The sequence below is a fragment of the Heterodontus francisci genome, chromosome 5 (genome assembly GCF_036365525.1).
Source record: "Heterodontus francisci isolate sHetFra1 chromosome 5, sHetFra1.hap1, whole genome shotgun sequence".
Taxonomy (NCBI): domain Eukaryota; kingdom Metazoa; phylum Chordata; class Chondrichthyes; order Heterodontiformes; family Heterodontidae; genus Heterodontus; species Heterodontus francisci.
The window spans coordinates 88,896,318-88,917,513 of record NC_090375.1 but is presented as its reverse complement, the minus strand read 5'-3'; the positions used below and the strand labels follow the sequence as shown (position 1 = coordinate 88,917,513).

At 44.8% G+C, this 21,196-nt stretch overlaps 1 protein-coding gene across 1 annotated transcript in view; it reads left to right on the top strand.

The window, feature by feature from the left end:
* adcy8 (adenylate cyclase 8 (brain)) overlaps positions 1-21,196 on the top strand; it is a 131,945-nt gene that overhangs the window by 32,479 nt on the left and 78,270 nt on the right. The window contains exons 5-7 of the mRNA XM_068030851.1: positions 1,309-1,436; positions 15,985-16,143; positions 16,293-16,563. Coding sequence (XP_067886952.1) covers positions 1,309-1,436; positions 15,985-16,143; positions 16,293-16,563 — 558 coding nt within the window. The remainder of the gene's footprint in view (positions 1-1,308; positions 1,437-15,984; positions 16,144-16,292; positions 16,564-21,196) is intronic.

Sequence of the window (21,196 nt, the reverse complement as noted above, 5' to 3'; positions counted from 1 at the left end):
TGATAGAAAGTAACCATTTAAAATCTCTGCCAAAGTTCAGGAGGCCACCTGAATTTGCCCTGAGGAATCCTTCAATGGCCCTATACAGTCCTTAATGGCTCTCTGGCCAACATAATTGAAAAAAACCTTGCCATTTCTACCATTACTATATACTATCCTCTTCGCCAACATCCTTCCGGCTGGTCTGATAGCAGCGTCTATTGACCTCAGTGAGTTTGATATATATTCCTGTTCCCTTGAGAATTATTTTCCTTAAACCTAGAATTCATCTTTGGACATAACCAGTTAACCAATTTAGTTTTATTTTACCATAGGTCTCTCTTTTAATCATGGAGATCTGCATGCTTCCTTCAGCATAAGGATGGTTGTAAAAGTATTCCATTTCTCTTCAGAGTTTCTTCAGTAGGACTTCTCAATGAATTTACTCATGTTGTTTGCCATCTGATGCATTTTCTTGGTTTGGTGATCAAATCAATTCTAATAATATTATGATCACTAGTGCCCAAGTGCCTTTTTACCTCTAGTTTTCTCCTAACATGTTGTTTACGGAAACACAATTGTTTATAATATCTATAAGTCTTTCAGCTGATGGGCACATTGCAAATCACTTTTATTTTCCTTTGATGCCAATTTGCTTTACGCCTATTTTATGTTACTGGCAAAGACTAATTTCACCCCCATTGTGTTTTATAATGAAATTGACACAGAAATATTGCACCTTGGGCGCGGTACTGCTAATTAGAATAGGTTATACCCCTTGGAAATCAACAATTAGCTTAAAGAGTCATTCACATTGCATATTACCTGTGATTTTGCATTGGTATTTTTTAGGCAGAATAATACATTATTGTTATGTAATATGTGGTATTGTGTCACAGTGTTTAGTAAAAGGAAACAATTTACTTATTTAAATTTGAAGCTAAATACCTATTTCAGAACTTCACGTGTAGCCTGGTAATTCTAAATAAGGTCATATTTAAAGGATGCTTGAGATTGTCTTTTTAAAGTGCCTGGAGTGCTTTTCCTAGACTCCTAATCTCCTGATATGTGTAATCACTGAAGAGAAATGACTGTTTTCTGTTTATTCCCTCAGCAAATATAATTGCCAGAAGGCTGTATAAATGCAAAAGTATGAAAATATGCAACAATATTCTCTTCACTGTAAATGTGTATCAAATAGCAGCTTTGACAAGTGTACTGAAGACAATGAATATTTGTTGTTCTGCTGTGCATGCAAAAAGTTCCACTTAACCCAATTATGCAGTACAGTATATTAATTAAAATAATGCTTTTTTAATAACATTTTAGGAACATCACTGTCTTAGAATTAAGATCCTGGGGGATTGCTATTACTGCGTATCTGGACTCCCTGAGCCACGTCAAGACCACGCACACTGCTGTGTTGAAATGGGTCTTAACATGATCAAGACAATAAGGTAATTTCATCACAATTATTCAAGTGTGCTTCAGCTCATTAGAAATATAGCTTTAAGACAGCAAACGTAAATAATAAATAGCATAATAATAATATAATAAACTTGCATAATGTTAGCCATGGCTCAGTTGGTAGTATTCTCACCTCTATTTCAGAAGGTTGTGAGTTCAAGTCCTTCTCCAGGACTTGAGGACAAAAATCAAAGTTTGGCATTCCAGGAAATGCTGTGCTGTCAGAGGTATTGTCTGTCAGATGAGACATGAGACTGAGGCCCCTTCTGTCCCCTGTAGTAGATGCAAAAGATTCCATGGTACTATTTCGAAGGCGAGCAGGGGAGTTATCCCTGGTGTCCTGGCCAATATTTAACCATCCATCAACATCATACAAAAAAAACAAATTATCTGGTCATTGTCACATTGCTTTTTGCGGAGGTTTGCTGTACTTGCATTGGCTACTGCGTTTTCTACATTACAACATGGGTTGCATCTGAACTGGAAGGGGACCAATATCCTTGCGGGGACGTTTGCAGTTACTACTCGGGAGGGTTTAAACTAGTCTGGCAGTGGGGTAGGACCCAAAGTAGCAGTCTGTCCGATGAGATAGTTGAGGCAAATGTAGAGGTTAAAGCAAGCAAGTCCAGTAGGCAGGCCGGGTAGGGGCAGGACAGGGAGTGTGGAAGGTCTTGTAGGCTAAACTGCATTTATTTTAATGCAAGAAGCCTTACAGGTAAGGCAGATGAACTCAGAGCATGGATCGGTACATGGGATTGTGATATTATAGATATTACGGAAACGTGGTTGAGGGATGGGCAGGACTGGCAGCTCAATGTACCGATGCTTCTGGCGTGATAGAGGTGGAGGTAATACAGGAGGGGGATTTGCACTATTGATTAGGGAGGACATCACGGCAGTACTTAGAGAGGATATCCCAGGGGGAACGTCCAGCGAGGCCATATGGGTAGAACTTAGAAATAAGAAAGGGGTGATCACTTTGATGGGATTATACAATAGGTCCCCCAATAGTCAGAGGGAAGTGGAGGACCATATATGTAGGAAAATCACCGATAGGTGTAGGAATTATAGGGTTGTAATAGTAGGTGATTTTAACTTCCCTAATATTGACTGGGACTGCCTTAGTGCTAAGGGATCAGATGGGGAAGAAGTTGTTAAGTGTGTCCAGGATAGTTTTCTGAAGCAGTATGTGGATGGCCCGACTAGAGAAGGGGCTACACTCGACCTCCTCTTAGGAAATGAGGCTGGGCAGGTGGTTGATGTGTCAGTGGGGGAGCACTTTGGGACTAGTGACCATAACGCTATTAGCTTCAAGATAGTTGCAGAAAAGGATAGGATTGGTTCTCAGGTTGAAGTCCTAAAGTGGGGGAAGGCTAATTTCGATGGCATCAGACAGGAACTCTCAAACGTTGAATGGGGGAGGCTGTTTACAGGTAAAGGGACCTCTGGCAAGTGGGAGGCTTTTAAAAGTGAGATAGGAAGAGTTCAGGGCCGGCATGTTCCTGTTAGATGGAAGGGCAAGGCTGGCAAGTTGAGGGAACCTTGGTTGACGAGGGATATTGAGGGTCTGGTCAGGACAAAGAAGGAGGCATATATCAGGTATAGGCAGCTGGGATCAAGCAAGTCCCTCGAGGAGTATAGGGGATGTAGGAGTACACTTAAGAAGGAAATTAGGAGGGCGTAAAGGAGCCATGAGATTTCCCGGGCAGATAAGATAAAGGAGAATCCTAAAAGATTCTGTAAGTATATTAAGACTGAAAGGGTCGCTAGGGAGAGAGCAGGTCCCCTTAAGGATCAGTGTGGTAATCTATGTGTGGAGACACGGGAAATGGGCGAGGTCTTAAAATAATACTTCTTGTCTGTATTTACCATGGAGAAGGTCATGGAAGCTAGTGAGTTCAAGGGAGGGAACAGCGATATCCTGGAGCATATCAACATTACAAAGGAGGAGGTGTTGGAGGTTTTGAAGCGCATTAAGGTGGATAAATCGCCAGGGCCTGACCAGGTGTATCCTAGGATGCTATGGGAAGCAAGGGAGGAGATTGCTGGGGCCCTGGCAGAGATTTTTGTATCATCGTTAGCCACGGGTGAGGTACCGGAAGACTGGAGGATAGCTAATGTTGTGCCTTTATTTAAGAAGGGCAGCAGAGATAAGCCAGGGAACTACAGGCCAGTGAGCCTTACATCAGTGGTGGGAAAGTTATTGGAAGGGATTCTGAGAGACAGGATTTATATGCATTTGGAAAGGCATGGTCTGATTAGGGATAGTCAGCATGGCTTTGTGCGTGGGAAATCATGCCTCATGAATTTGATTGAGTTTTTTGAGGAGGTGACCGAGAGGATTGACGAGAGCAGGGCAATGGACGTTGTCTACATGGACTTTAGCAAGGCCTTTGACAAGGTCCCGCATGGTAGGCTAGTCCAGAAAATTCCAGGGTGAGCTAGCCAATTGGATACAAAATTGGCTTGGTGATAGGAAGCAGAGGGTGGTAGTGGAGGGTTGTTTTTCAGATTGGAGGCCGGTGACCAGTGGTGTGCCGCAGGGATCGGTGCTGGGCTCTCTGTTGTTTGTCATATATATTAATGACTTGGATGCGAATATAGGGGGCATGATTAGTAAGTTTGCAGATGACACCAAAATTGGTGGTAAAGTGGACAGTGAAGAAGGTTGTCTAAGGTTACAACAGGATATAGATCAACTGGGAAAGTGGGCAAGGGATTGGCAAATGGAATTTAACGCAGCCAAGTGCGAAGTGATGCATTTTGGGAAGTTAAACCTGGGCAGGACATATACAGTGAATGGCAGGGTCCTGGGGAGTGTTGTTGAGCAGAGAGACCTTGGGGTGCAAGTACATAGTTCCCTGAAAGTGGCAACACAGGTAGACAGGGTGGTGAAGAAGGCGTATGGCATGCTTGCCTTCATCGGCCGAGGCATTGAGTACAAGAGTTGGGACGTCATGTTACAGTTGTACATAACGTTGGTTAGGCCGCATTTGGAGTACTGTGTGCAGTTCTGGTCACCGCACTACAGGAAAGATGTGATTAGCTAGAGAGTTTGCAGTAAGGAGTCACAAGGATGTTGCCTGGTTTGGAGGGCTTGAGTTATAAAGAGAGATTGGATAGGCTGGGTGTGTTTTCCCTGGAGCGAAGGAGGCTGAGAGGGGACATGATAGAGGTATATAAAATTATGAGAGACATAGACAGGGTAGATAGCCAGAGGCTGTTTCCCATGGGAGGGGTGACTAAAACTAGAGGGCATAGATTTGAGGTGAGAGGAAGAAGATTTAAAAGGGATCAAAGGGGTAAATTTTTCACACAAAGAATAGCGGTTATCTGGAATGAGCTAGTGGAGGTGGTGGAGGCAGGAACAGTAGCAACATTTAAGAGGCATCTGGACAGGTACTTGAATGAGCAAGGCATAGAGGGATGTGCAATTAATGCAGGCAGGTAGGATTAGTATAGATAGGCATTATGGTCATCATGGACACAGTGGAGCGAAGGGCCTGTTTCTATGCTGTCCGACTCTATGACAACAGTGACTAAAGTTCAAAAGTACCTCAGTGGCTGTAAAGCGGTCGGCATGTCCTGAGGTCATGAAAGGCTCTATATAAATGCAAGTCTTTCTTTTTTTATAATTTATTTAGAGATACAGCACTGAAACAGGCCCTTTGGCCCACCGAGTCTGTGCCAACCAACAACCACCCATTTATACTAATCCTACATTAACTCCATATTCCCTACCACATCCCCACCATTCTCCTATCATCTACCTACACTAGGAGCAATTTACCATGGCCAATTTACCTAACAACCTGCAAGTCTTTGGCTGTGGGAGGAAACCGGAGCATCCAGCAGAAACCCACATAGTCACGGGGAGAACTTGCAAACTTCACACAGGTAGTACCCAGAACCAAACCCAGGTCGCTGGAGCTGTGAGGCTGCGGTGCTAACCACTGCGCCACTGTGCCACCCAAATGCAGTAAAAGTTGTGTTTAATTGCTGAAATGATTAAACATACTAAATATGGGTTTTTGCTAGGAATCTAAATAGATTTTATATTTTCAATGGACTGAACATTAATTTAATATTTTCACTTATTAATGGTGTGATAATAAAGATGGTAGGATGTACTGGTTAAATGTGCAGTGAACAATAACATGCTGAATAGACTTTGTTCGTTTGGTTTGCATTTTCCAGCAGAGGATGCCAATGGTAGATTTAATGGCAATTCCCCTTGCTAAATTATGCAAGAAACATTGAGATACTTTTTTTTATTACACAGGTAAGTTGAATCAATAAAACATCTATTTTGTTCACCTTCTCATTTAGATATAGGGCTGAATTTTACCAGCGCCTTGACACCGCGGGTCACGGTGCAGGACCCGGTAAAATGCTGCAGGGAGAGGCCTGCTTCGACCTGCGACATTGAGATGGGCTCGCCGCATTTTGCCGGTGGCAGCGGGACTCGGTGCAGCCCCCACCCCACCCCCGCCGCACGGTGGCCGCACCACAATTAGCATATGGTAATGTTTACTTAACTATGCTGATTATGTAGCCCGCCGCCTCTCCACCGACACTGCCGGATTTTTCGTTGAACAGGCCGTCACATGCCGTCCCGTTCACTATCTGAAAAGCCGGCGGGTCCTCACTCTGCATTGCCGAAGGGAGGAGGGAGGGGGCATACACAGGGATCTAACTCTGCTTTCTTAAAGGGGGGATATACAGGGGTCTACCCTGCATTCTGAAAGGAAGGGAGATTACTGGAGGGAAAACTGTGCTGGCATGAAGGGAGGTACCATGTACCATCCCTCCGTTAACAGTGTACGCCCTGTTTTGTGAGGGGACAATGGCACATTAGGCACCCTTTGTGTGGGGAGGGTGCCAGAAAGGGCAGGAGCATTAAGGTTTTATGGGTGGTGGGGGTAATCGAATCAGCTGATAGGTTCTTGATGTGGTCATGTTGTGCCACTCTGAGTGTCGGCCAAGATGGGCAATGCCATGGCATGCCACATAGTTGATCCAGGAAAGCAGCTGATGTACCCGTCAACACCAATCCATGCCCTGTTAGGAACCTTCGAATACATGCAGGGTTCAACTTTATTTATCACATGGAAATAGGTATGGCTTATCCTACACTGTGTGATCCTCTGCATGTGAAGATCTGTATGCACTAGAGGTAATATCAACTGGCAGGTGTGATCCACGTAGAGGCCCCTGGTCGTGAGCAGCAGCCCCCAAGGGGATCTCGCCATTACGGTTGCCATGCATCTACAGCCCCACATAACATGCCATCGGATGTCAGAGCACCAGTGCCAGAGGAGATTGCGCATTTAGAGAGGGTGATGACACGACTGTGCCCTGCTCAAGGATGACCTGCAGCCCATTGGCTCCGGTGGACATCCCATGCCTTTGATCCTCATAGTGGCAGCGGTTCTCAAACCTGATGCCTCTGCAGCCTTTTAGGAGCCCACCAGAGACCTTTGTGGGGTCACATAGTCAGCAGTGCACCACTGCATCAGGGAGGTCACCAATGCCCTGCACCGGAGGGCCAGTGAGTATGTCTGCTTCAGGACGGACTCTCACAGCCAGGCCCAGAGGATCATTGGTTCTGGCACCATTGCCGGAGAACCATAGGTTGTAATGTTCATAGACTGCACTCATGTGGCCATCAGGCCTACTGCCAGGCTACCACCTGCAGACGTCACCATTAAAGGAGCCCTCTCAATCTGGGTGAAGCTGGTATGTGAACACCACAGATATTTGCAGCGAATGTGTCACCGCTTCTCAGGCAGCTGCCATGACACCTGGGTCTTGCGCCAGTCCCGGCTGCCACCCATGTTCACTGAACTGGCTCAGATGGAGGGGTGGCTTCTTGGAGATAAGGGCTATCCTTTGCAGACATGGCTCCTGACACCAGTGAGAGACCCCACCACTGCTGCAGAGGAGAGATACAATGCCAGCCACTGAGCTACAAGATCCACCATTGCGCAGGAGATCGGCATGCTGAAAGAGCGTCTCCAATGCCTGTGTGGATAGGGTGATGCCCTGTACTACCGGCCGAAAAGGCCAGCTCCTTTCTTTGCTGTTCTGCACAACTATGCACCCAATAAGGGGCAGGCCTGGCATGAGGAGGAGAGACGTCAACAAGATTCCACCTCGGACTATGAGGACGCTGAGGACCTACAATATGAAAGATGCGTGGGAGGACAGATGGCACCCAGGCTCTGCATGCAGGGCTAGCAGTGAGGTCGGGATGTACAGCAGTGGCTTATCAGACAAAGGCCCTCTGCTCCATAGGAACCGACATGAGCTCTGCAAGCCACACATCACCCTCGCTCATCTGCTGTGCACCAGTCTACATCTGCAGCATCCCTGTGTAAACCATTAGAGGCAGTAGTTGACTGAGCCAATGTCCATGTCACTGAATCCATGGAAACACTCATGAGTAATGGTGGCATGGCAATGATGTTATTGCATACGTTGGCTCTTCTGAAGGGCCAACGGTGCAAAGGGATGTGACATTGGCGCTACATACTGGCATACATCATTCACACAGAGAAAAGGACACACATGTTGGTGAGGAACATTTAGTGAAAGACGTATTAACATTGCTGTGACACCTGTGCATTCCCATTTGTGTCAGTGTGTTCTGTGTAAACCTCTGTAATACCTTTTATGGTCTATTTAAGTCTCACGTCCTGGAATGTGCAAATTTAAGATTATTCACCCAGGTGCGGCACACCTACAAGAAGGAATGTTACACATGAGTGGGAGAAGAGGATCGCAACTTCACAGGACACTGGGACACAGCAGGTTAAGTATCTGACAGCAATGCGGAAAGTGCAGGGGTCACTCAGCGGGTCAGGCAGCATCTGTGGAGAGAGCAGCAGAGTTAACTTTGGACAAATTAACTTTGCTTCTCTCTCCACAGATGCTGCCTGACCTGTTGGGTTTCTGCAGCACCTTCTGTTTTGCTGCCAGATTGACAGCAGCCCCACTCTTCAGCAGTCAGGTAAGTATTCTTTGACAGCTGTCAGGAAGTAGGTGCTGGGACGCTTTAAATAGGGCCCCAGCATCTGCTGCACAGCTGTAAAAGACTCTCTCACTGTGCTGAATGTACCGCCTCTCCCCATGTAATATGGGGAGGGCAGCTCGATGCTGTGATTCTAATGAGCCCCCGCGATATTAATCGCGGGGCTCAGCAACGGCCAATGAATGCGGGTATGTTGCTGAGTTCAAAGGGCACCGCCACAGATGGCGGCGCCCCAATAAAATTCAGCCCATATTTGTAGTAGATTGATTATAAAGTGTCAGTCTTGGCTCAGTGGTAGTGTTTTTGCTTCTCAGTTAATAGTTTGGGGATTCAAGCCCCACTCCAGAAATTGGAGCATATAAACTAGACTGATATATCAGTGCAGACCAGGGTGGTGCTGTACTGTTGGAGGTGATGCCTTTTGGATGAGGTGTTAAACGAGGCCCCATCTGCCCTCTCAAGTTGATGTAAAATGGCGCTTTTCAAGAAGAACAGGAGAATTCTCCTGATGTCCTAGCCAATATTTATCTCTCAACCAATATCGCCATAAGCATATTCTCTGCACATTTTACCTCATTGTTGTTGGTGGGTTCTTGCTGTGCAAAGTTGGCTGCCGAAGGTATTAGCTTCATTGGCTGTGAAGCACTTTGCGACATCCTGTGGTCGTAAAAAGCACTATATATTTGTAGGTTCTTTATTATTTAATATTAAGTTCCTCACAATTTTGTGAAGCTTCATTGGAGATGTAAACAAAAATGGCAAGAGTTCATATTTTGCTATCTGAGCTTGTATAAATCTGTTTTTTTTTAATTGCACTGTAATTTTGAACGTTGGTTACAAAGTTTGGTTTGTTCTGCCTTTTAGTTTATGCATAAATCTTCTTGCTATGGTAGGCCTTTTTTGCATTGGAAGACTTTCAGTTGCTTCTTTTATTAATGCAGTACTTTTGCACATAGCTGCAATTTTACTTGCAAAGGGCCTATTAAAATTAGTAGGAGCCACTGCCTTCACAAAATCAGACGTGGTCATCCTTTTATAGTCCTAAGCCAAGCCAGCCAACACTATCAGTGATCCCAGCACAGATATTTCTGGCATTGCAGAACAAGGGCTCTTGGCTTTGAGAACCAATCACTGTTTTAGATGTGCCATAAAATAACATTAAATAATCTGAAAGTACAAAGAACGACAAAAAAGTAGTACTTTTGAGGATCAGATGCTCTAGTTAAACTTTCAGTGAGAGGCTCAGTGCAGCTTCTCCTGTTTACGAACGGGAGTTCTAAATTAATGCAAATGAATTTGCCAAGCCACATATGTAAACTGGCCTCTTGTCTTCCATGCATCCTCCCACCCCTTCACTGGTGCCAGAACTGCCTGACTTGCTGAGTATTTCCAGCATTTTCTGTTTTTATTTCAGATTTCCAGCATCTGTAGTATTTTGATTTTGTACTGGTGGCACAGCATTCAGCTGATTTATCCTTACTTTCTGTAACTCCTTGCCTAAATGGTTATGTCTTGCTGCCTCTTTTCCATGATTTCAGTTGCCTCTCTAACACTCTGTCAAAGAATCAAGTCCTGAATTTGGTTTTCAGTGGCATTTTTTTTTTAATTTATTCATTTCATGGGATGTGGACATCACTGGCAAGGCCAGCATTTGTTGCTCATTCCTAATTTCCCTTGAGAAGGTGATGGTGAGCTGCACCGCTGCAGTCCATCGGGTATGGGTACACCAACAGAGCTGTTTGGGAGGGAGTTCCAGGAGTTTGACCCAGCGACAGTGAAGGAACGGCGATATAGTTCCAAGTCAGGATGGTGTGTGGCTTGGAGGGAAACTTGCAGGTGGTGGTGTTCCCATGCATTTGCTGCCCTTGACCTTCTAGGTGGAAGAGGTTGCGGGTTTGGAAGGTTCTGTCGAACGAGGCATGGTGAGTTGCTGCAAATGCATCTTGTAGATGGTACACACTGCTGCCACTGTGCGTCGGTGGTGGAGGGAGTGAATGTTTAAGGTGGTGGATGGGGTGCCAATCAAGTGGGCTGCTTTGTCCTGGATGGTGTTGAGCTTCCTGAGTGTTGCTGGAGCTGCACCCATCCAGGCAAGTGGAGAGTATTCCATCACACTTGTAAATGGTGGACAGGCTTTGGGGAGTTAGGAGTTGATTTACTTGTGTTACATAAGCCTTGTGCCCTCCTGGAGGTGCACACTGAGCCACCAGCTGCTTCTGTCATATCCCGTGCGGTTGCCCTGCAGGCACAAGAAGTAACTGAATTGGTGCTACCTTGATGTTACACCGCCTTATTGGCTGATGTGACGTGAATTTCCTAATTTGTACTGCACATATCGATTTAACAAATTTATGCATCACTCGGTAAAGAACAAGCATTGAACTGGTTGGAGTCATACCTAGCGCAAAGGAAGATGGCTGTGGTTGTTGGAGGTCAAACATCTGAGCTCCAGGACATCACTGCAGGAGTTCCTCAGAGTAGTGTCCTAGGCCCAACCATCTTCAGCTGCTTCATCAATGACCTTCCTTCAATCATAAGGTCAGAAGTAGAGATGTTCGCTGATGATTGCACAATGTTCAGCACCATTCGCGACTCCTCAAATACTGAAGCAGTCCGTGTAGAAATGCAGCAAGACCTGGACAATATCTAGGCTTGGGCTGATAAGTGGCAAGTAACATTTGCGCCACATAAGTGTCAGGCAATGACCGTCTCCAACAAGAGAGAATCTAACCATCTCCCCTTGACATTCAATGGCATTACCATCGCTGAATCCCCAACTATCAACATCCCAGGGGCTATCATTGACCAGAAACTGAACTGGAATAGCCATATAAATAACGTGGTTACAAGAACAGGTCAGAGGCTGTAGTATATATAAATTATTTGGAGTAAAATGTAGCTGGTCTGATTAGTAAGTTTGCGGACGACACAAAGGTTGGTGGAGTTGCGGATAATGATGAGGATTGTCAGAGGATACAGCAGGATATAGATCGGTTGGAGACTTGGGTGGAGAAATGGCAGATGGAGTTTAATCCGGACAAATGTGAGGTAATGCATTTTGGAAGGTCTCATGCAGGTGGGAGGTATGCAGTAAATGGCAGAACCCTTAGGAGTATTGACAGGCAGAGAGATCTGGGCATACAGGTCCACAGGTCACTGAAAGTGGCAACGCAGGTGGATAAGGTAGTCAAGAAGGCATACGGCATGCTTGCCTTCATCGGTCGGGGCATAGAGTATAAAAATTGGCAAGTCATGTTGCAGCTGTACAGAACCTTAGTTAGGCCACACTTAGAATATTGCGTGCAATTCTGGTTGCCACACTACCAGAAGGACGTGGAGGCTTTGGAGAGGGTACAGAGGAGGTTTACCAGGATGTTGCCTGGTCTGGAGGGCATTAGCTATGAGGAGAGGTTGGAAAAACTCGGATTGTTTTCACTGGAACGACGGAGGTGGAGGGGCGACATGATAGAGGTTTACAAAGTTATGAGCGGCATGGACAGAGTGGATAGTCAGAAGCTTTTTCCCAGGGTGGAAGAGTCAGTTACTAGGGGACATAGGTTTAAGGTGCGAGGGGCAAAGTTTAGAGGGGATGTGCGAGGCAAGTTTTTTACACAGAGGGTGGTGAGTGCCTGGAACTTGCTGCCAGGGGAGGTGGTGGAAGCAGATACGATAGCGACGTTTAAGAGACATCTTGACAAATATATGAATAGGAAGGGAATAGGGGGATATGGGCCCCGGAAGTGCAGAAGGTGTTAGTTTAGGCAGGCATCAAGATCAGCGCAGGCTTGGAGGGCCGAATGGCATGTTCCTGTGCTGTACTGTTCTTTGTTCTTTGAGTAACTCACCTCCTAACTCCCAAAAGCCTGTCCACCATCTACAAGGCACAAGTCAGGAGTGTGATGGAATACTCTCCACTTGCCTGGATGGGTGCAGCTCCAACAACACTCAAGACGCTCGACACTATCCAGAACAAAGCAGCCCGCTTGATTGGCACACCATGCACAAACATTCACTCCCTCCACCACCGACGCACAGTGGCAGCAGTGTGTACCATCTATAAGATGCACTGCAGCAATGCACCAAGGCTGCTTAGACAGCACCTTCCAAACCCACGCCCTCTACCACCTCGAAGGACAAGAGCAGCCGATGCATGGGAACATCACCACCTGCAAGTTCCCGTCCAAGTCACACACCATCCTGACTTGGAGCTATATCGCCGTTCCTTCACTGTCGCTGGGTCAAAATCCTGGAACTCTCTTCCTAACAGCACTGTGGGTGTACCTACCTCACATGGACTGCAGCGGTTCAAGAAGGCAGCTCACCACCACCTTCTAAAGGGCAATTAGGGATGGGCAATAAATGCTGGCATAGCCAGTGACGTCCACATCCCATGAATGAATAAAAAAAAACTGCAAGATAGATCCTCCATCAGTGTGTTATTTAAAGGGCCAAGCACCCAATTTGCAGTTAACGCCAGTTTGAAGAACATCTGCTATTGCATAGTACCTGGAGGTACTGTGGAGTGTTTCTGGAGGTGTTGTGATGAGCTCCTGGACTTGGCAGGGAATGTTGCTGCATCCTCACAGGGATAGCAGAGGAGTAGAAGAACTGTGTCCACACAAAGGCTGCAACATGTATGAGGGTCTCCGGGTCTGCAGCGTGACAGGAAGTTGGAACAGAGGCTGTGAAGAGGGCAAGCTCTGCCCGATGCCCTCTACCAAGTTGGTGCCAGACTCCTCAATGCTGCTTGACATTAAAGGAGCTGCTTAGCAGGCCAGCCAATGCACCCAGCATCTCGGTGTGCATGTCCATCAGCGTTCTCCTGTATTCCACACCATCGAGGTACTTATCTGAGTCCTCTGCAGCAGAACTTGTCTGCAACCTTGCCATTCAGTGAACTAGCAAATGAATCATCCTTTACCCACAGTATGGCTGCAGCCCACTCATGCCCAGATGAATCACCATGTGCAGATCCCAACTCTATACTAGCCTCCAAGGTACGTGCAGTGACAGTATCTGAGCTGGTCCCCACGAGTGTCAGATCAAGTGACGGGGCCTCTTTAATAATTCTGTGCTGTTGCTCTCTCTTTTCCTATTTGGGCTGCTGTGCCTGGGTGGGTTGCAGTTCTTGGGTATCTGAAAACAGAAAATCAGTAGGCAAAGTTTGGGTGAGGGAAGAGGGGTGGGGTGGGAAGCAAGACCTCTATGGTCACACCATCAGCAGCTGGCTCATCATGCCAGATCTCAGGATGAGAGTGAACTAGGGGTTGAGAAGGGGCATAAGGCAGGAGCGTATTGTCATCCTCAATGTTCTGAGTGATGCCGGATGACTTGGGCTCTGTCATAGTCAGCCCCATGATGCTGAGAGTCACCTCCTCTGTAAGACTCAGGAGATGCCGACATCCTTGTTCCCCCTGCCAGTTCTGTTCTGGTCCTTTCTATTGCCCTGCAAGACAGAAGTCAGAATGTCAATGATTGTCTCACACTGTGTTTGGGTGATGTGCCTGCCATAACAGAATAACTGGAGGAATGTGGAGGCAGTGAATACTGAATGTGAGGCTGGCAGCATTGATAAGTGTGTGGGTTTGAGGTGGAGTATCTTGATGTTAGGCGTGAGTCCTGAGTGCCAGGGAGTGCTGCTGGCAGAATGATGGAGGTGTGGTGCAATGAGAAACGTAAGAGGTTCTTGTGTGGTAAATGCGAGACGCAATGTGAAGATGCATTCACTGATCTTGACCACCTGCGGTTGTTCATTAGAGCTCGCATGGCCCAGCTGCCAGGTCCTTGAGCCCAAACTCAAATTGACCTCCCTGGCTATCTGCTCCCAATCCCTTCTGAGATTGGTCTTTGAGGGCCTCTTGGCCTCCCCATGGAGCCATGGTGTCTCTCCTCCTGCCCACCTTCGCCACTAATATCTCCAGTGCCACATCCATTACCCTGGCTTCTTCTCTCTGCCCTAGTGTTCCATTTTCCATGTTTTAAGTTGCAGCAATATTATTTAGTGCAGCTTCCCTTTAAGAAGAACAGATTGCCTTTAAGAGTAGAAGGCTGGCTGCACCACATACTATTAGCACAACATTGCATGGCCCCCCTGTAGACTACAGAGGCAGCCATCAGCACCGCAGGCACTTAGCCCTATGCTACAATCATGGTAATGAGGTGGCAGCACCAACTTTACATCCTACCCACCTCCACGGATCTGGCATGGACTGGTTGCAAATTGTGAACTCCGTGTCCAATAAACAGATAAGCCAATTTTTAGCTCTCAGTGTCTATTTTTCTCCTTCTCCATGTTTTCGATGTTAAAGGTGCGACATAAATACATGTTAAAATCAATGGAAATGAAAATCAGACAGGTTCTATACTGGGTGAACGATCTGCTCTGCCAACTTACCGCCTAAAGTGTGAAGTTGAAAATAACCCCAGTATGTGATATTATTTTATTGCATAGATTTGAATGGATTAGATTCGGCAAAGAAAAGCATGTTGGAATATTTAAAATATTTATATTTCTTCCTGAAATGGCCTCCTTCTGTGCCGTAATTTTTCTATGGTTCTATGGTTTATTCCCAGCTTTTCCTCTTCTGCCTCTAAACGCCAAAGCCTTATTTATGCACTATTATGTGCACTATTCAACTAAAAAGATGCTGCAGTCCAGTCTCCCAATTTTGCCAAAATTGTGGCTAATGGCTTTTCAAGTTCAAACAACAGATGTGTTTGCAGATATGGCAAGATGGGCTATGAATACTTGCTTTCACCAAGGTGCAGCACACTGTTAGTACCTTGTCGAGACCTGAATACACCTTTCTGAGCAGATAGTGCTGCTACTCAGATCTGTGGCCATTTGATTGGGGGAAGACAGTTGTCTTGAGAACAAGAACTCTTCATAAGATTCATTGTTTGGCATTTAATCATGCTCTCGTGAGAAAGGAACTGGCACTTAAAATGCAGCAGAATGCCACCATTGTATTTTAAATCGCATAGGCAACAGGTTAAAGATTTTTTATTGTAATGATTTGCCAGTTCAAAATCCCTCTTGTATCTTCATGATCAATTTATGTGCATTTGGTATCTGCAATGATCCAGCAGGTTACTGCAGTTAAGACATCAGTAACATTTAAGAGGACACTGAACGCTGAAAAAATTCAAAAATTTTCTGTAGTAAATGTTAAGCACTTTGTTATATACATTTATTAACCAAATGTTAAAAAAGGCATGCCTAAACTCTAAAAAGCTGAGATTAAAAGGTAAATTTTCTGCTAGTGTGCAGCCCGTGATTTTCCAGCAGGTGTGCACAAGTGGAAAATTGACCCTTAATTTAGAATGGTGTTAAAATTATGTTGTGTGGAAATTAGTCATTGAACATTTAACATATTGCTCTGACCACTGTTTCAATGAAGGTGCTATCCATTTGCATTTGCATAGCATAATTTTAAGATTACAGCAGCTTACTTGTTTCAATGTTTGAAAATTTCTGTGATTTTTGTTTCTTTTTGTTTGGATAGATATGTGAGAGTCCATACAAAACATGAGATTGACATGCGTATAGGAATACACTCTGGATCTGTGCTTTGTGGAGTGCTCGGGCTTCGGAAATGGCAATTTGATGTCTGGTCCTGGGATGTTGATATTGCAAACAAACTTGAGTCTGGCGGAATCCCTGGGTAGATATCATGACCTTTAACAAGCCATAAGCAATTTGTTCTTTGTCTCATAATAAATATAAAATAAATGCTCTTGTTATTAAGGTTTCTGGGAGGGATGGTTTCTTGGTGGGATCTGAATGTGTTTTCTTTCATCTGCTTGTTTGCAGGAGGATTCACATTTCCAAGGCAACGCTGGATTGTCTAAATGGTGATTATGAGGTAGAAGAAGGGCATGGAAAAGAGAGAAATGAGTTTCTGAGAAAACACAACATTGAAACATATCTGATAAAGCAACCAGAAGAAAGCCTCTTGACTTTGCCTGAAGACATTATGAAAGAATCCAGTACATCTTGTGACAGAAGAAATAGCACCACAACATTTACTGAAGGTTCCTGGAGTCCTGAACTTCCATTTGATAATATTGTTGGAAAACAGAACGTAAGACAACTTTTATCTGATCTGCCTTCTCAGGTGTTTTTGAGTTAGTGTAATTCATGTAAAGGAGTTGTTTACTGACCAGTAGAAGTGATAATTTTCTGAAGAAATCCTGCTACCATCATCATGCATTCATTTTCTAAAATCATACCTGATACTACCAATAGTTTCCCCAATAGGCCTCAGCTCTTTCAGATTGTGATCTGGCTTTACTGTCCTTGTGTACTTTCTGCAAACTCTTTATTACATGGCTTTTGGCTGGCATGATATGGGTGGAGAGTGCATACGTTGTAATGCACAAGACATTGATGTTGCGTGGGACAGGCTGTATGGGCCAATGCATCTCTCCCTGTCCGTTATTGTCATATGTTTCTATGTATCATTTTCCCCTGCAGTCTGGGGGCAGGCTTATAGTTCAAAGTTTCACTGGGGACCCTACACTGGGGTATCTCTATGGAAATGAGGCACCCTATTACATGCACAGGCCCAATTCTCTGCATGTACTCTGGGAGGCCTGCAAATATCAGGACAGTGTAAAAGGGGCAGAGAGTAGAGTATATCAAAGGGCTATAGAATGAAGATGATTGATCAGCTGAAATGGTTTTCTCTTGTTTTTGTGGAAATATGACCCAGCAATTTTGTAATCAGGGAGAAAACAAAGCAGTAAAGGACTCCAATGAATTTCCAGATTTACAGTTTATTTTCCACATTCACCTTGGATATAATGGCCCTTATATTTTCAGGGAAGCAAGGAGGGAACAGTGGTGGCACTTTTGCATTTGTGCAATCAGGAAGAGCATGCTTCCTTCAGATCCTGCCAAATTTAATGGCAGGGTCTAATCAACATCTTTGTCTCCATTTCCTGATGGCAGCCAGCCAGATTAAGAGGCTGTCTGTCTGTTGGGCATGTCGGCCTTCGGCATAAGGCTGCAACTATGTAGTGGAAAGAAGATAGGGAACGCCAGAAATAGAGGGGTGGGATTGCGGTGGGGGGGGTGGGGGCGGGGGGAGATCTGAAGCCAGTGTCAGTGGAGATTGGAGGGTAGAGTTGGAGGGATAGATCAGAGGCCGATGTCATTGGAGATTGGAGGATGAATTTAAAGGGGCTGATCAGAGGCTGGTGCCAGTGGAGATTGGAGGGCGGAGTTGGGGAGATTGGAGGCCACTGTTAGGGAGGAGGTGAGGGGATATCAGAGGTCAGTGTTCACAGAGACTGGAGGGCAGAGTTAGGGGAGTTTGGAGAACAAAGTTGGGGGGGAGATCAGAGGTCAGGGTTGGTGGAGATTGGAGGGTGGAGTTGTGGGGGGAGACCGGAGGTCAATGTTGCCGGAGGAGGAAGGAGGGTGAAGATCGGAGTCCGGTGTCAGGGTTATTAAGGGTGGCCAGTAACAGTGGGGACAGATCAGAAAAATCAGGGAGTTATTGGAAGCAGCTGCTAGGAACTGCAGTGGAGGGAGGGATAGGGATTGGTAAGACCGGGGGAGGTGGGGTCGGATCAGAATAGCCCGGTCAGGGCAGAAGCTGGTTAGCTTGGTGCATCAAGGGGAAGCACTCCTGTTCTTCCTGGCCCACAGGCAGTGCTGTGAAGGCACTTAACTCTTCCATGCATCAGTCTTCATCTCCCTTTAACTTCCAGGTTTCCTGAGGCCTGGGAATCCCAGCTGAACAGGGTTAAATCTAAAATGGAGAAAAAAAGAGCCTCATTAAAATATTTAAATGAGACCCCACCTCCTGAAAGCAGATTGTCACCTGCCCCCATTCTCCCAACCCCATCTTGTCTCTGTTAGAACTGGAAGTGGGTGAGTTTGAAGTGGGTTGAGTTCATTTTCTGAATTTTAACACTCCACCCCACCCAAATCAACCTGTTTTGGCAGGAGGGGTGGGGGGGGTGCGGGGGGGAGGTTAACATTCCCCTCAATATTGCTGTATAATGTATGGAATCTTGTAGACATGCTTGATAGAGAAGTATTGATAGACCATAATTCAGCTTTGTTAAGGCTATTTTGCAAATCAAAAATAGATATTTTATTCCCGATAATCCTCTAGTCCATTTCAATAGCTATAATGAAGGGAACTAGCCTGTCCTTGAGGAGACTGAGGTTCTTGGGAATCCCTTAGGGGAAATTCAGTAGCTCTCAGCCAAATTACCTGGGGTTGAGAGGAAAAATGGGCTAGAAATGGCTCTTTTCCCATACACCAGTGTGCTTCCTGGCAGATTTACTATGGAGAAACTCATCCCATGGAAATGCGCTCTTAAGCAAAGAAGCTAAGATAGTCACGGGGATGTTGGTGAAGAGAAGGAATTTATACAAGAAGAAAAATAAAAGGGACTTAACAAATAGACTGAGAGTAATTCACATTTCAGTTGATTCACTGAGGAGACAGTTTAATTTGAAATAAAATGGAAGCTCTCTCAGTATTTGCAAACAGTCTGAAAAAGCACCTGCAATAGAACAGGAAATTATTTCATCAAAACTTGAAGAACTACGTTGAAGACAGGCTTTGTCTAGTTACAATTAAATTGACAGCATGGGAGGATGTTTGCAGATATGACATTAATGTTAAAGTAGGTGATGTATTACAATCTGTAAGGATCTAATTGTGTATTTATATTACAAAGATTACATTCAGATAATAAGATGATTCAAAGATAAGAGGGTCCATTTGCCCAATCTATCTCATGCTTTCATAGAAATCTAGAGTCCCCCCAACACAATATCTAACTGCATCTAAGACATTTGCAGTGGTCTTGGGGCAAGTTTGTTATATAAAAGTGAAAAATAAACAGCTATGTAACAACTCAAGGAGCTAATGCTCTAATAGTCTAAAATGATCTAATCATTGCAGGCTGGGAGGCAAAAAACTCCTTGATCTTTCAGGATTTGAATTTCTGGTAGTTAGATGGTCAAAGGCAGCCATAATATACAATTTCTTATGTTTCTACAATACAATTGGTTAAAATTTGTGCTGTCATTATGCTACATATACGATAGAGGTGAACAATTTTACTGCTGGTGCCAAAGGTTAGTAAACCAGTGGTTTGGGATCAGCATGACAGAGATTCTGTCCAACAGTCTTGTTTTATCAGTCCTTGTGGTGTGGTGAAGCTATATGAACATATGAATTAGGAGCAGGAGTATGCCACTCAGCCTTTCAAGCCTGCTCCACCATTCAATAAGTTCATGGCTGAACTGATTACTCCACATTCCCACCTACCCCCGATTACCTTTAAACCCCCTGCTTGTAAAAAATCTATCTACCTCTGCCTTAAAAATATTCAAAGACTCTGCTTCCACCGCCATTTGAGGAAGAGAGTTCCAAAGACTCACGACCCTCTCTGAGAAAATTTTTCTCCTCATCTCTGTCTTAAATGAGTGACACCTTATTTTTAAACAGTGATCCCTAGTTCTAGATTCTCCTACAAGGGGAAACATCCTTTCCACATCCACCCTGTCAAGACCCCTCAGAATCTTATATGTTTCAATCAAGTCGCTTCTTACTCTTCTAAACTCCAGCAGATACAAGCCTAGCCTCTCTAACCTTTCTTCACGAGACAACCCGTCCACTCCAGGTATTAGTCTAGTAAAGCTTCTCTGAACTGCTTCTGACGCATTTACATCCTTCCTTAAAGGAGACCAATACAGTACACAGTACTCCAGATGTGGTCGCACCAATGCCCTGTATAATTGAAGCATAACCTCGCTACTTTTGTATTCAGTTGCCCTCACAATGAACAATAACATTCTATTAGCTTTCCTAATTACTTGCTGTACCTGGACACTAACCTTATGCAATTCATGCATTAGGACACCCAGATCCCTCTGCATCTCAGAGATCTGCAATCTCTCACCTTTTAGATAATATGCTTTTTTATTCTTCCTGCCAAAATGGACAATTTCACATTTTTCCACATTATTACTCCATTTGTCAGGTCTCTGCCTGCTCACTTAACCTATCTATATCCCTTTGTAGCCTCCTTATGTCCTCTTCACAATCTACTTTCCTACCTATCTTTGTGTCATCAGCATTTAGCAACCATGCCTTCGGTCCCTTCACCCTAAGTCATTTATATAAATTGTAAAAAGTTAAGGCCCCAGCACTGATCCCTGTGGCACACCACTCGTTACAACTATCCAACCAGAAAATGACCCATTTATGCCTACCTTCTGTTTCTTGTTAGCTAGCCGACCTTCTATCCATGCCAATAAGTTACTCTCTACATCATGAGCTTTTATTTTCCGCAATAACCTTTGATGTGGCACCTTATCAAATGCCTTCTGGAAATCTACGTATAGTACATCCACAGATTCCCCTTTATCCACAGCACATGTTACTTCCTCAAAGAACTCCAATAAACTGTTAACAATGATTTTGTTTTCACAAAACCATGTTGACTTTGCCTGATTACCTTGAATTTTACTTGGTGCCGTGCTACAACATCTTTAATAATAGTTTTTAACATCTTCCCTATGATAAATGTTAAACTAACTGGCCTGTAGTTTCCTGCTTTCTGTCTCCCTTTTGGAATAAAGGAGTTACATTCATTATTTTCCAATTTAATGGAACCTTCCTCGAATCTAGGGAACTTTGGAAAATTAAAACTAACTCATCAACTATCTCACTAGCCACTTCTTTT